At 35.5% G+C, this 16,485-nt stretch overlaps 2 protein-coding genes and 1 long non-coding RNA gene across 3 annotated transcripts in view; all 3 read left to right on the forward strand.

Annotated features, from left to right (window-relative positions):
• Nucleotides 1-1,187: 1,187 nt before the first annotated feature.
• Nucleotides 1,188-2,864, forward strand: LOC311285263. Its single transcript, XR_014626326.1, has 4 exons — nucleotides 1,188-1,535; nucleotides 1,643-1,951; nucleotides 2,038-2,109; nucleotides 2,219-2,864. It is a non-coding gene; the product is annotated as an uncharacterized lncRNA (long non-coding RNA).
• Nucleotides 2,865-3,226: 362 nt separating this feature from the next.
• On the forward strand, nucleotides 3,227-10,487 carry btg3 (B-cell translocation gene 3). The gene is made up of 5 exons (XM_084399941.1): nucleotides 3,227-3,335; nucleotides 4,989-5,195; nucleotides 5,331-5,468; nucleotides 5,549-5,750; nucleotides 9,227-10,487. The coding sequence occupies exons 2-5, from the start codon at nucleotides 5,023-5,025 to the stop codon at nucleotides 9,437-9,439; spliced, it is 726 nt and encodes a 241-aa protein (XP_084256067.1). The 5' UTR covers nucleotides 3,227-3,335; nucleotides 4,989-5,022; the 3' UTR covers nucleotides 9,440-10,487.
• Nucleotides 10,488-11,442: 955 nt separating this feature from the next.
• cltca (clathrin, heavy chain a (Hc)) overlaps nucleotides 11,443-16,485 on the forward strand; it is a 37,683-nt gene continuing 32,640 nt past the window's right edge. Inside the window, exon 1 of the mRNA XM_084400808.1 lies at nucleotides 11,443-11,733. Coding sequence (XP_084256934.1) covers nucleotides 11,692-11,733 — 42 coding nt within the window. The 5' untranslated portion in view covers nucleotides 11,443-11,691. The remainder of the gene's footprint in view (nucleotides 11,734-16,485) is intronic.

Genomic DNA, 16,485 nt, shown 5'->3' on the forward strand with positions numbered 1-16,485 from the left:
AGCCAATGGGCACGCGATTCGCCTGCCCTAGGTCTGCAGGCTGCCGCACTGCGTTGACAAGATTTAAAAAATTAAGGATAATTTTTGGCTTCAGTATCTCGAGAAAGGAGACTTTCCCGCAGCGTAAGCTAGCTTACGCAATACGAGAGAACCTCTCGTAAGAGAACTAACAATTAAAAACAAAACTTAATTTTTTTTTGTACCAAAAAGTTATATCTGTTAGTTAATGCACTGTGAACAATTTTTTTAAATATTGTTTTTAATAAAACATATTTATAACATTAACAAAGGTTAACAAATGCTGTAAATATATATTTTGCTCATTGTTAATTAGTATTAGCTAATGCATTAACTCATGTTTACAAATTAGATGCATTTCCGAAATAATTAACGTTGTAAATCTATTTTTATATATTTTGTACATTGACAACTCTACATTTTGTGTACACACTAAATTGCGAAAGAGTAACTGATCTTTTTCTCTTCTGTATTTTATTCTTGAAAAGTTATTGTTCTTTTGTTCTTAATAATTCATGATAACATGTTTTTCCATTACTTTAACTCATCAAAATATTTGAACAAACTTCAATTTTGTTTTTAAATGATAACTAGACAAGATTTTTTTTTTTTAAAGTTGATTAAAATTCCAATTTGATTATTCTTAAATATCAGCAACTGAACTTAATCGTTAAGTTGAATTAGGGGGATTTTTTATATTTTACAGTGATTCTGTCGAAGAGTCGTGGAAACGCACTCAAATTCTTTTCTTTTCTTTTCTTTTCTTTTCTTTTCTTTTCTTTTCTTTTCTTTTCTTTTCTTTTCTTTTCTTTTTTTTTTTGCAGTTGGGGCAAATGGAAACGCAAAACTAATATTTGCTATGATCTTTCTTTTACCCTGCTATATACAGTAGTTTACTTCTGTTCAAAACTGGGAAATCAATATTCCACTTTCTGTTTTCTCTAGATGTCATTAAAGTGTAACTCTTTGACCACATGCGTATGGATGCTTCTGTCTGGTTGGTATTTTAATTTGAAAAATCTTATTTTAAATATTATACAGTATTTATATTTAATATAAATATTTATTTATAATTAATTATTTTTATTTAATCAATATTATTTTTAATTAAATCTAGTGAAGTGATAACTAAAACATTATTATTATTATTGCTGCCCTGTCTTTTTCAGTTGTTATAGCTGGACATCCAGAATTCAGCGGCTCCTCAGTTCAGACTGTTCATCGAGGAAAGTCAGTCAATATCAGTTGTAAATACAAACCATCAAGTGGCTTTGAATGTTTCACAGTGGAACTGACAACTAATAATCAACTGTGTTCATTTATGAAGAGTAACAATTCATGGATAAATCAGTCATGTAAAGATCACATTAGATTTATTCCAAAGACTGAGGAAATGTCATTTGAGGTATCAAATCTGCAGATAAATGATACTGGCACTTACAAATGTGTTGTGACAAAAACCATACCACCTCCTTCTGAGCTTTTGGATGAAGAAGGAACATTTGTTCAAGTGATTGGTAAGTTTGAGTAGAATCAGAAATCATAGTGACTTGAGTGTATCATAACTGAGACAAATATCTGCTCCTATGAGCTTTTTTATTAATAACTCTTATATTTACTACAGCACACCCCAAGGTGTCCGTGTCACATGTAAGAGCATCGGATGGATCTCACACGATTCTTTGCCTCTCTGAGGGGTTTTACCCTTCTGCTCTAGAGCAGGTGTGGATGAGAAATGGAGGATTTCAGAACGTCCCTCTCACGTACAACATTAACAAAACCAACCCAGATGGATCATTCACCCTCCATTCATATTTGAATGTCTCTGACTGTACAAACTACTCGTGTTGGGTAAATCACTCATCCCTGAGCCAACCAATGATTCTCCACCTGTCTCCTGCTGACTGTTATGAGAACAAACAGAGGTTTCGAGGTATTACACATTACATACATACATCTTTTTATCCTGTATAGAAACATCAGAATACATAATGACCCTCCAATAATCATATTTTATAGACTGTCATATTTGGATAGTTTTGTTCACCTCTGCACTGCTGACTCTTGTCCTCCTGATCATCACAGTAATGTGTGAGTATGTCATTGAGTTTATCTCTAACACAACAGCCTTCCTCGTGTTTTCATCAATATGAACAACATCATTGATCAGATGTTTTTGCATTAATAATCTCTTCTAAAGGTTGTCCAATGAGATCCTGTCAACAGCCTGTAGAGGTCAGTGTCCCATCTGAGCTCATCCTGCACTCTGAACTGAAGACTGAGGTGCTGTATTCAGTTCTGAGTGATTATCATCCGTCTAACAGTCACCTCCACGATACTGATTATTCTAGCATGTTATTCCAGTGAGCCATTGTGCAAATACAGTTTAAAACCATGATTGGTGTCATTTTTTTTATTTATTTATCAAGCAATATTGGTCAGTCTGATTTTATCTGGGGTAGAGCAAGTTTTTAGCCAGTTTTAGCAAGGTCTCAGTGAAATCACTAAATTTAACCTGCCACATGTCTGAAAACCCATGAAGCTCCAGCACCACCGTTCTTTTTTCCATTTCCATTTTCTTTTAATTCAATAACCCCTATAGCCTACACAAAGCCCTGCATGGTGTTTTTAATTCTAAATTCCCTGCAATCCAGGTTGCAATATTATTCTGTCTGTGATAATGAAGTGTGAAGTGAGGTAAGAGCTACATCCTGATAGGTATTTCCTGTTGACATGTGCCACACAAGTTTTGCACTTTCGTTATGACTGCAGTGGATACCCTGATATAGATATTTCCCTTCTGACAACATGTGTTGCTCATGTTGAAATTAAAGGTAGCAATAGTCATTCTGAGTGGATTGTAGGTCATTTTTTCCCAACACAGAGACCCTGTCACGAGTTTATCAGTTCATCAAGCACCACTTTGCAAGCTAGATGGCGCCATTGTCCAATTTATAAAACTGCCCACAGTTCTCATTGTCACGTGACAGGACACCAGCCTTTACTTGATCATTTCTGTTCCCCAAAAAAATATGAAATATGGCATACATATTTTAATTCATTTAATTAAAAGAAAAGAAACTTCCACCCTGCATCCATTTACGTGTGTGCTGCTCAGCTCTTCTTCTCCACACTCTGCCAATCAATGAATCATTCGTTTCGTGAATCAAAAGAGTCGACTCGTGAATCATTTCCTGTAAGCATGCGCACAAGACAAAGTCACGTCACCCGTATTCGCGCGGAGCAGATCTGGAAGTGTGTGTTGTGCGCCAGGCGGGCAGCAGGAGTTGGCCACATGTGGATGAAAGGAAAACACGGTCGGTATATCTGTTTGTAGTGATGTAGCGAACTCGCATAAAAGTAAAATGTTTATAAGCTCCAAATATTACATAAAATAATTTGAAATGAATGTTTTTAAAGGAAACTGTCAGAAAAGCCAACTGAAAATGGAATCGAGGCCACGTTAACCTCGGCTAGGCTACAGTTAACGTTAGCTGGATTCAGTTTGTAATAATTATTTCAATATTTATTAAAAATGGAAAAGGAGTATAGATTTAATATGGCATTTCAATAAGATCGCTGCCGTTAACGTTAGCTCTTGTTACTAATTGAAGTCCAGTTGGGAAACTACCGGTAAAAGAAGACTTTCTATTTAGTATTTTAAAATACGTTTTATAAAAATATATATGATTGTGTTATATATATATATAGATTATACATTGGAGACTGATTACGTTTTTTTATTTTTTATAAATATGACATAATATATATATCATATTTGGTCAATTAAACCACAACTCGGGAATTTAAAAGTATACAATAATTATAAAAATGTAATGCAGTCTAGAAATGATGCTATTAAGTTCCATAAACGAATGGTCATTTCTGTCATGGTCTTGTTTTTCAAACGTATAAACGTATTAGCGCGCCATCCTGCTGTTCTGTCCCGCCGTCTGACCGGCTTTGTGTTAATCACTTGCTCTCTCTCTCTCTAGGTTCTGTGTTCATAGACAGCCAACATCTTAGAGCTTATGTTTCTGCTACATGCGTAGATTCATGTTGATGGATTGATGGTTTAGAAAGAAACCTGACCTAACAGTTATTGGAAGTCTTTTTAAAAATATATATTTTTTTATATTATTATTATTAGTAATAATAATACAAAAATGTTTTTTTTGTTGATTATTTAATTATTTAATTGTTTTATTATTTAATTAATCATTTAATAAATAAAGAAGGATTTTGTTATCAATTTGGAGTGCAACATTTTTTTATAGTTTATTTAATAAATACAGGATTTAAAAAAAAATTTTTTTTGAAAGATATCTGGCTGCATTTATTTGATCAAAAATCTGGTAAAATAGTGTCATTGTCAAATATTATAATTTAATATAACTTTTATCTTTTAATATTTTTTAGCTGTAATTTATTCCTGTGAATTTTCAGCATCATCACTCCAGTCTTCAGTGTCACATGATCCTTCAGAAATCATTCTAATATGCTAATTTGGTGCTCAAGAAACATTTCTTATTATCAATGATGAAAATAGTTGTGCTGCTTAATATTTTTGTTGAAATTGTAACACTTTTTTGGGTTTCTTTGATGAACAATATTCAGGATAACAGCATTTATTTGAAGTGGAAATCTTTTGTAACATTAGAAATGTCTGTACTGTCAATGTAATGCATCCTTGCTGAATAATAATAAAAAAGTATTATTAAAAAATATATTATTATTACTATTAATTTTTACTGACCCCAAACCTTTAAATGGTTGTGTGTGTAATAATTTAATTGTATTATCATATAAAAATATATATAATTTTTTTATTCATTTCTTTAATTGAAAGTCATGTTTTGGTTAATTTATTTTATACTCAAGAAAATGCATTATCATCACAGGGTGTTGTTGTGGTATTTATTTAAGTATCTATTTAATATTTAATCAAGTCTCTGTATTTACATTCACAGAAGTTGGACCTGAATTTCAGCTGAACAGCTAACGATGAAGAAAGAAATAGCAGCGGTGGTGTTTTTCTTGAAGCGGTTGATAAAGAAGGCTGAGAAGTTGGAAGCAGACAAGTTGGACCTGTTTGTGGAGCGGTTAACTGTAGCACTACAGGAGAAGTACAAGGGTCATTGGTATCCAGACAACCCCAGCAAGGGCCAAGCATTCAGGTACAGCAGTCTGATAAGCAGTACTGTGCAGTGACATCCTAGTTCCCGTGTTCTTTAGATTCACATCTAGTTAGATGTTCAGGATGCATGTGATGCTTCACATGTTAAAATGAGCTATAAATGTACCCTGTGCAGGTGCATCAGAGTGAACCGCTTCCATAAAGAGGATGCTGAATTGCTCAGAGCATGTGCTGAGAGTGGAGTGCAGTACAAAGACCTTGGTCTGCCTAAGGAACTCACGCTTTGGGTCGACCCTGGAGAGGTGTGCTGTAGGTGAGTTTTTCTACTTATTTACAACTGTACTGTATGTTGCTCAAATATGAAAGAAATCTTTACTTCTGAAATGGCTGCAGGTATGGCGAGAGGAATCATGGTTTCACTGTGGCCACCTTCTCAAGCGATGACGATGATGATAAAGAGGATGTGACAAAGAAAGTGACGAGCGCTGTGGAGAGGGTCACGTCGGATTACCACTCCGGATCTTCCTCGGATGAGGACACCACATGCAGAGAGCTCCAGTACAACCCACCTCTCTACAACCACTCTCCATACCAGGTACAATGTCCTAAATGTATTTGTATTGCCTTGATTGCCATAGGCACAGTACTGTTCAAAATTCTGGGGTTGGTATGTTTTTTTTTTTCTTTTTTTTTTTCTGTTTCTGAAAGAAGTTTGCTTACCAAGTGACATTTATTTGATCAAAAATGAATAATGAAAAATATTAATATTGTGAAATATTATTTTATTGTTATTATACTATTATCATTTAAAATATTTTTTTGTTATAATATTTAAAAATGTGATTTATTCCTACGATGGGTAAGCTGAATTTTCAGCATCATTACTCCGGTCTTCAATGTCTCATTATCCTTCAGAAATCATTCTAATATGCTGATTTGGTGCTCAAGAACATTTCTTATTTTCAGTGTTGAAAACAGTTGTGCTTAATATTTTGGTGGAAACTTTTTTTGTGTGTCAGGATTCTTATAAATAGAAAGTCCAAAAGAATAGTATTTATTTTAAATTGATATATTTTGTAACTTAAATAGCAGCAATTTAATGTACCTTGCTGACAGGGGCGGCACCAGAGAATTTTTAACGCAGGTGCTGAGGGGGTGCTAGATCATTGACAGGGGGAGCGGCGTATATATATATATATATATATATATATATATATATATATATATATATATATATATATATATATATAATATACTCAGTATTTAATATTCAATTATTTAATTATCACAATTTAAGTTTTAATTTTATTAAATTGAACAAGCACAACATTCAATCAAATATTCTTAAAGATTTATTATTTATTATTAATAATGTTATTTCAACAATATCTCATTATTTCGACGTGTTTGTGTGTGTGCGCAACAAGCAAGATGTGCATTTGTAAAGATGAAGTTGACGATTGCCATCTCCGTAGTGAACGCGCCTATAGAGAGAAATGCACATAATGGATTACATAATCAGAGAGTAGCCTATTTCTTTTAGTTTAGAATTTTTAGTTTAAAGACATTTCAAGCTTTCTATAGATATATTTCTCATGTCTGTGAGGCATACGCTGAGTTTCGTTAATTTATGATGAGATGCCACTCCAGTTCATGTGCAATGCAAGTGACCGAGCCGGCGCCTCCATGTCATGATTATATTGGCTGCTATTTATTAAATCCAGGCAATTGGTTGATGAAAAATGTATTAAAATTAAGATACAATTTATACAAAACAAAATTCACTTTAAAGAAAGGTTTTCTACAAAACAAAAATTAATGAAGCGGTCAAATTCATGTCTGACCCACTCCATGTCTCACGATATATTGTGCATCCTATCTTACTCATGCTGTTCACTTTTCATAATCAACATAGATGGAAAAAAAACATTACATTATAATATTTTAACAAATGTGAAACTAAATGTGCTTATTTAATGGCTACAACACGTATAGTAGGCCCACAGACTCTCTATTTGTACAAATTGCTGCACATTCAATTCTGAAATTTGCACACACAAGTTGAAAGGCATTTGTTTGTGCGTAGTAAAAGATATCTGCAACATTTATCAAGTTCATGGATAATTGTGCGTGCATTTATTAATCATTATGATACTAAAATCATAATAAAGTAGGCTATACGCTGATTTCACGCAGCCGTTATTTTGAAATCGAAAGCGAGGCTCCGGTGGGAAGAAAACCGGAAGTGTCGCCTTTAATCATAGGAGAGTCGTGAATGCGATGGCGTATTGTTGTGTTTAATGATGTTGTGTCAATTCTAAAACTGTACATACATTTCTTTCATACTTTAGACTATATACAGTGAAATTAATTTATAAATAAAATATTTTTTTTTTATATAATTCAGAAAGTAAAAAAAGAAGCAGGAATGAACTATATACATATCCTATATTGGATATTAACATCCAAAAGTGTAAATCGCGGCAGCAGCTTCAGGTTGGTAGTCCAAAGGCATTGTTGTTTATCTTTACTTCCGGGGTTTTTCCCACCGGAGCCTCACTTTCGATTTCAAAATGGCGGCTGCGTGAAATCAGCGTATACTATGTACAAAAAATCAGATAAGCCCAGAATATGAACGCAACGTGTTTAATTACAAGGTAAGCATTTTCCTCCCATAGAAAACCATTATAAGAATGCTTAATGTGGCTTAATGCAGATTAGAATGTCCCCTTATGTCGAAATAACAATAGATTTTGTTGAAATAACTTAATATCTCAAAATAACAAGATATGGGTTTTTTTTGCGGTTCAGGGCTTCCATAGAATACAGCCTGAATATAATTGCTTCCAGAAATTATTTTTGGGGGATGATATCGGGGTGCTTTGGTCTTTCTTGGGAGTGCTAAAACACCTGCTAGCACCTCCCTAGCGCCGCCCATGCTTGCTGAGTAGAAGTATTAATTAAAACTCACTGATCCCAAACTTGAACGGTATTGTAGGTTATTAATCATATTTATTTATATGGACTGTCTTCTACAAACCTAAATCCTGAAAAGTTAATAAAAAGTCAATAAAAACAAGAATCTGTGATTTAATTCTCTTTCAACTTTATTTAACTGACAAAAGTTAAAAGAAAAGATTTCCAATGTTCTTACTGAACAACTTAATTATATTTTGTAAATGTAAACAAATTTTGATGGCAGCTGCAACACACTCCAAAAAATTTGGGACAGATGCAAAATTAAAGTGAAAAGCTTATAGAAAAGTTAAACTCAGGGTTCCCATGGGTCCTTGAAATCCTTGAAAGTTTGTGAATCTGGAAAAAAATATTCAAGGCCCTGGAAAGTTTTTGAAAATAAACATACAGGTCCTTGAAAGTGCTTCAATTTATTTTGTGCAAGAAGTTTTCTGGAAAAAATTAGCGGTCCACTAATGTGTTATTTCGCCTTTTGCTTGATTTAAATCAAGTTTGCTTGATTTACGTTAGTTATGCGCATTTACCTGTTACGTTAAGTATTTCCCGCGTGAGATACTTTGTGTTGAACGTTGCCATGACGTTCACACACTCACAAAACTGCTACAATGGTACCTCAGCGTTTGTTGTTGGACACAACAAATGTGTCCCCATATTAAGTCCTTGAATTTGAGGGTATTGGACCTGGAAAGTCCTTGAAAGGTCCTTGAATTTGAAGTTAACCAAGGTGTTGGAACCCTGTAAACTGTTTTTGAAACAGTCATAAGCAGGTGAACTGGTAATAGGCGAGGATATCGTGTTTGGGTATAAAGGGAGCATCTCAGTCTTGCCAAGCGAAGATTGGTCATGGCTCACCACTTTGTGGCAAATAGAGCTGAATGATTTTGGAAAATAATCTAATTGCAAATTTAATAATAATAATAATAAAAATGTTACCAAATTTGTCTGTACATTTAATTAAAAATTGAGCTATTTGGATGAATTGTTGACTTGTAGTAGTCTTTTGAAGGGAAATTTCACTTTTATCAGTGAAATATAAAGCAAATGTATGTAACCATTGTTTCTATCAATTTCTTGTCATCTCTTTCTTTTGTAAAGCTTGTATATGCCAGTGCCCCAGTATGGAATCCTCTACCAAGAAAGAAATTCGGCCCAGGGAAAGGGCATTACCCTCAACGGCCACACTACATGATCCGCCCCCCTTGCAGACCCAACCATTCCTTTAAACCGCACAGCTGGGTCCAACAGGGTTACCGCAGCAAGCATGGCTACTGGGGCAGCTCTTCCAACTTTGTACACCAGCTTCAGTGACCACTGTTACTACAGTATGTTAGTTCATTGGTGTCAATGTGAGGGGTGTTCCATTGAAAAGTGTTTTTTGAAGTTACCACTAAGATGACTGACCAAATTTTTTAAAAGTGTATTTTTGTAGTTCTGTCACACTGTTTTTTGAATTTGTGACTGGTCTATTTTTTAAAGAAAGATAACAGTAACTGTTTGCACTTTAGATTATTTGTAATAGAACATGTATATGGTAAACTTCGTACATATTGGATTAGGAATATTTCAAGTATTTCAATTTTAATGGTAATGAAATATGTGCTGTATTTATGTTATATGGGATAATTTGATAACACTTTAAATAATGTTTTTTTTTGTCATAGTTTCAGTGACCAAATGTTTTATTTATTCACAGTTAAGTATTATGTATTGCTTAGACCACTTAAATTATGGATGACATTAAAAACATTTTCAAGTAATATAAAATGGTTTTGGTTATTTGATATAACTGTTGTTTTTGTAGTTTTGTTAGAAAAACACTAGGTGGCAGTAGTACGAAATAGAATTTAACTTTATCTTTAAATAGGGAACAGGCAGTCTAGGTGTACAATATCTTTAACTTGTTTTCTAAATAGCATTGAACTGCAGTATTGTTTTATAGCACTTAGTTATTTTAAGCTACTTTCCTCAAGCAGTGCTTTATTTTGTGGTGTATGGAATTTTACATTGACACACAAGTAGTACAGATGTGTTTTTACAACTCGGATCAACAAGTTCACTATGCTGGCCACACCTTCCTCTGAGCGGAGCTAACTGTTCACAAACTCTGACCAAGTTTAAGAGGAAATGACTCAAATTCATGGCTATCAGCCCCACCATTACAGACTCGAAAGGAATTGACCAACAAATTCATTTAACTTTTTTTCCCACACCCTTGTCTGTTACACATTACAATAGTGTGCATCTAATATGCACCAGGTGTTACAGTGCATTATTGTCATAATTATTTGTTTCATTAGTTATATTACATATTGCATTACGCTCCAAAATATCATATTAAAGTGTTTTCTACTGCACCAATCCACTTTCTGGAATAACAAAGATTTATAATTGCACATTTTCTATGCAAATTTATGGTAGATTAATGAACAATTGTGTGTGATTATATATATATATAATGTACACATTTTTCAATTAATTGATTCAGTATTTGAACTAATATGCTGTTTTTATATGCTTACACTTGCAAAAACAAATGCACATATTACAAATAATAAATATAATCTTGGCAGAGTCAAGTAAATAAAACATGTTCTCCAACCTAATTTTCTAAAACTAGCGCCACCCGATTAGCAAATGAATCATTCTCTTGAGTCGGTTCTTTTCTATAATTTTGGTCAATTCGGCAAACAGAAACAGCGCCATTCAGTTTGAATGATTCGGACAATATCTCGTACACTGAATCGTTCGGAGTGGGTTTACACTCAGCAAAACATGAGATACGTTGAACACAAAGAACAAAAATAGCGATTTATTTACAAACCTGCCAATGAATCATACTGTTAAATGGCCTGCGATGAAGAATATCTTTATTAAGTTCAACACCTGCATTGAAAACGGACTCTGTACTGCATTTTCATACCAAAAGACTGTCAAAACATTACTAAATACACGCAAACACTTTAAGTAGGCTACCGTTCCCCAGTACTGATGAAACCATAGAAAAACGCCCCTGCCTGTAATATACAAATAAAACATAAGAAATAATATCGGAACTGACGTCAATTCACGAGGACGAATGATGTGGCAAAAAGCAAAGGGCGATTCGCAAAGAACTAGTACCCTCAGCCTTTACGCTCAAACTTATCTTATTAAGTTCTCCCATGTTAAAAAAAAATACGTATAACACATTCACAATATCCCTACGTGTATATTACTAACATTTTATAGTCAAACAAACTAAAATCCCTCTTCTCCGCAGTGCTCGTATCCCTCCGCCTCCATTGAGATCTACGTCTCTTTCCGGTGCGTTTCTCCACCGGACGGGTTCCGCCGCCATTGCAGGTTTCTAGAGTTCCTCTCAGCGGCGGTTGACATTCTGGAGTTGAAGCGCCTCATTTACATTCAACGGGCGACTAGAGAAACCTAACACATTCCCGGTTCATCTGCCCCCCCAAAATACACAAGACCACCTCCATTCATTCTCGGCTCTGGAGTAGTTTAGATTAGGCAGAAATAATAGCAGGAATTAGAGAGGAAAGCGAACAGAAACCACCATCATCATGGCTCAAATCCTGCCCATCAGATTCCAGGAGCACCTGCAGGTAAGGACTTTGATATATCTTAAAATGAGGGTCTCGTTTATTTTAGTATGCGATTGTAGTGAAAACGTCAGTGTGTGTTTTTTTTTTTTTTTAAATGAACAGACGTAGTAACCCATTCCCTGATGAATATGACCTCCCACCAGTAGCTGTAGTAAGTAGCAAGGGAGTTAGCTTAGCTACGGTCGGTGTTATCCAGCTGAATATTAAATACTGTGACACACACACACACACACAATCAATCTAGTGATCTGCCTTCCCAGACATCCTTTTTGGTCATAATTCTTCGAACATTCACAGGGGTTTGGCGAATTTAGTGTATTGAAACTATAACGTAGCTTGGAAATGATTTATGGCAGGAAGATTAAAGTGATTGTATTGAGAATATATTGAGATTTGCAGTCACAGGGCTTATCTACACTAGTCAGCTGTCTTAGCCTCTGGTTGTGTCCTTGTGTGTGTGTGTGTGTGTGTGTGTGTGTATGTGTTTAGTGTGTGTGTGTGTATATATATATATATATATATATATATATATATATATATATATATATATATATATAAACATCTACTGAGGAAAACTTAAAATAAACAGACTCTTTTATTTGTTGAAATGAATCACTGTATATGATCTGTCTTGTTTTATACACGGTTCCCTGGCCTATTATAATGTAATAAGACAGGTTTATGTTTGAGGTGTCGAGATTACCTGGTAGCAGGTGTTAAGTGCCCCACCTATAGACGTGTGTGTGGTCCCATGATGCCTCTGCAACCGTTCATTATTTTGCAATGAAATCATACATTGCTTTGCTGTCACTTATCTGTTTATACTATCTCAGTTGAGGCTCTCAGTCCCTTAGTCTCAGTCAGTTAATGAATTGGTGTTACTCATTTTGGTCACTAATTATACTTGTAATGCAACTTTACCCATTGTCTCGGTTTGAGTGTATTTATTTATTTATTTTTATATGTATTGCTTCTGTGTCCTTGACATAGGTCATATTATGACCAACAATCCTACTGCTAGATCAATTAGATATTGTTTAACGTCATATTTGCACAGTGTCAGGCCTGTAACAGTCTGTGTGTGTCATTTTGTCATAGTTTTGTGTAGGTCTGGTCCACATCACAGCTTATTTTGGATGAGAACCACCCGTTTAGATACGATTAGATGTCATTAATGTGGCAAACTTTGGCTATTGACTGATTATTTAGTTTAATTCTCATTCTCAAATACAATTGTAGTATCCAACTGGCACCAAACAGGATTTTGATTGCGGGCGGACAGATTGAAATGCATGCCATTCTATATATCCTGTCAGATTTTGGGATACTGATTGTAAGGTGAGTACTGAGTAGTGTAAAAAAACAAAGAGCATAATGGACCAAAAAGAGCCTGAAGTCCTCAGGTGGAATTTTTACTTCATGAAATGCAAATGTGGAACAGCACTTTTCCAGTGAAGTGGTAAGAGTACAACAGGAGTCAGTAGGAATAGGATCAGTTTCATAAAGACAAAACCTGCTCATGTAGTCCGAATCGTAGAGCTGCTTATTTCGGTTTGCTGAAATCTGAGGCACAGTTATATTAAAAGTATAATGATTGGTATGTTAATGTTTGCAGAACTGATGTCTAGTCACCGAAACTGACATTTTCCGTATAAATTTTTGAGGCCTCATTTACATTACATGGTTCAAGTGACCCAATTCCAATTTTTTTTTCCTCCAATGTGGCACGGATCGGATATGACCAAATGGTAAGCAGGAAAAAGCACATGGATTCTGATATCCTCCAATCAGCTTCAAGCCTCGTTCATATGTGGGAATCAATCTGATATGAATCGGATACGTGCATTTGTGTCTGCCGTGTAAGCGGACCGATCGGATATTCCCGTCAATACGAGTCGTACATCAGGTGGACCCCGACTGCGATCACATGACTCTTTTCAATGTTCAGGCTGCAACAAGGGCTCTCCTCTTTTTTTTTTTTTTTGCCTTAAGTGACCAATGTTTTGCCGACCTTTTTAGATGGTGCGGAGAGCAAAAGCTTGTATTATCATTTCGTCTGCATCCATTACAAATTGTGCCATTTTTACTTCCTTTCTGGCCTAAGATTTTTCGGGTCAGTATGTCTACCTTGGGTTGTTTCGCCAAGTGTATAGTCTAAATGCAGATATCGGATATGGGTCACTTTTAAAAGATGTAAGCTGGTCTTCAAAAAAATCGAATATAGGCAATAAGTCGGAATTGGGCTTCAAGTCCTGCAGTTTAAATGCGAACATAGTTTACTACCAGATGATTTCATCTATACAAGGGCAGTAGGACTATATGTTAGATGTTATCTCTTTGCAATTGCCTTACCTAAGCAATGCAAACTAAAAACCAGGCAATGACTGTTACAATCGAATGCAATGTATAAAATCCTTAATTCATTGAATGATCAAAATGCAATGCAGAAAGTTAGCCTAGTTGTTTCTCATAACCTGTAGTGCGTTGATTTTAATGCAGATCACCTGAGTAAATTACTCTGGTTTTAAGAGTAACATAAGCATTATACGGGGGCAAGTCAGGTGATCTTCAGATGGATTTCGTGTGATTTATGTGATGCTGTTTAATACGTTACCTTAAAGTCTTGTTGAATGCATTTGATCTTTGAACTCTACCCTGCTGATCACACATGACTGTCTCATGTAGCTGGAGATCCATTATCCATTTTGAACTGCTCAGCACTGGCTGAACTCGGATTTCTTTGCGGAGAGGATTCATTCCTTCTATTCCCTTTCCCGTTCACTTCCCGCTCTGCTGTCCAGAATGAACCTGCTAGGCTGGTCACATGTCACCTTTGGTCATATGGTCACAGCTCTTAATATGTTGATTTAGCTTTCTACACAATGGGTCCCAGCTTCCTGTTATGGAGGACGATGGCAGTGTTGTGCAAGCCTCAGCATATTGTGTATCCTTCCCCGAGCCTCCTGCTATCATAAGGCACAAGGGGTTTGTGCTGAGCAAGGCGCCATATTTCCCTGGATGGTCAAGGAAAGGGGCTAAATGAGCACAGGAGGTTGGAGGGAAAAAAATGTGCTGACAGCTTTAAAAAGTCATGATTTTAAATGACGTGCTGAATTTATCTGCTCAAACCCAAAGAAGCTCTTGACACTTCAAGTTTTACACGTTTCTCTCACTTGCCCTGATTTGTGAAAGCAAAGCTCGGCCATCAAAATGTGCTAAAAGCATGAACACTTCAAAAGTAGTCTAGGTCAGCATAACAGAGCAACCGCTCAAGTTAACCTTAACTTTAAGTCAAGTGTCTGTGGTTGTTCTTAAGGTTTAATGTGGAATGCCACACTGGTGATGGCCAGTGAAAGTGCCAGCGGGGAGGCAAGTTTAATGTCCTAATGGGACCATGTTATGCAAGTTGGCTCAATGTAGGTGTAGCTGCATGCATACTTGCCATGTTACTTTGTCCAAATATATTGTTCACATAGACAAAGAATGGAAAAACGCATTCTTTGCATCTGAATTTTTTGTTTGAAGAAATCTCGATGTACAAGCTGGCATGATTCGGCTAACGTCCGTCTCTTTCTTTATCTGTTGTTCATACCATCATCTCTCGTATGTTGTCTTTAGTTTGCTAACTCACTGGTAAAGTTCACAGTACTGATCTTTATCTAACCACTGTAAAATAAACAGTCTAAAATGGGAAGTCAATTATACACCAGCAGAGAGGGGAGAGATTGTCAATGCTTTAAAAAAAAACGCTTGATAATTCCATTTGGTTTTCTATGTCAGTGAACACATGCCATTGCAAACTATTTGAGTTCAGTTTACCATGCTGTAAACACACTTGATTGAAATTTCATCTAATCATTTGAAAAGTTTATGCTCAAATTAGGGCTGCACGATTTGGGGAAAATGTCATATTGCGATAATTGATCATGAGTCAACCTGCTTGGTTCTCAAGGAAAATAAATGCACACAGATTAGTGATAATCTGCCTAAAGAAAAAAGTTCTTTAGTCAAGAGCAGTGAGTGTTTTTCTGTTCCCTTTGTTCTTTGATTAACTTTAGCGACAGATATATTTAGTGGCTACTGTGTACTGTCCCTTTAAGACCAGCCGCTGCTGACAGAGACGCAGATGTCACACGCGCCTCATTCTCTCACGAGTCACAACTCTTCACGTTCATCATAAGACTACTCTTATGTTATGAAGATAATCGACAAAAAGACATTTTGGCATAATTGTGTGTTATTGTATGTTCAAGCTCGGAAGAGAACTGTATTCTGGCATGCTGTTTTGTGCGCGCGCACGATATTAGCGCAAGTCTTTGTGTCACAGGCAGCGCGTTCTTTTTTGTCTTATCGCGCATGAATGGTTTAAAAGCATTTGCATGAATAAGAGCGGGATCATGTAACACTAGCCAAAGGATGCCAAAAATGAACAGATGCTGCGTTAATTGCGTTAACAGCGCTAATTTGTTTATTTAATAAAAAATCGCAGCATTTTGCGTCATATCATCGCGTAGGCTTGACATCGCGATTGCGACTGCGGTATGATTAATCGTGCAGCACTAGCTCAAATGCTTTAAATGATTTATTTTTCATTGTCAAGTTGGATACAAGATCAAATAATAGTGTGTTATTCTAGGAATTAATAAACAGAGTATGCATGTCCAAACTTTTGACCTGTAGTGTATATCAGATCCTGCGCATATCTGACTTAATATGTTTAAAATGAATAGTCACCTTCAATATCTTTCTCTG

This window comes from Rutilus rutilus, assembly GCF_951802725.1.
Source record: "Rutilus rutilus genome assembly, chromosome: 25".
NCBI lineage: Eukaryota > Metazoa > Chordata > Actinopteri > Cypriniformes > Leuciscidae > Rutilus > Rutilus rutilus.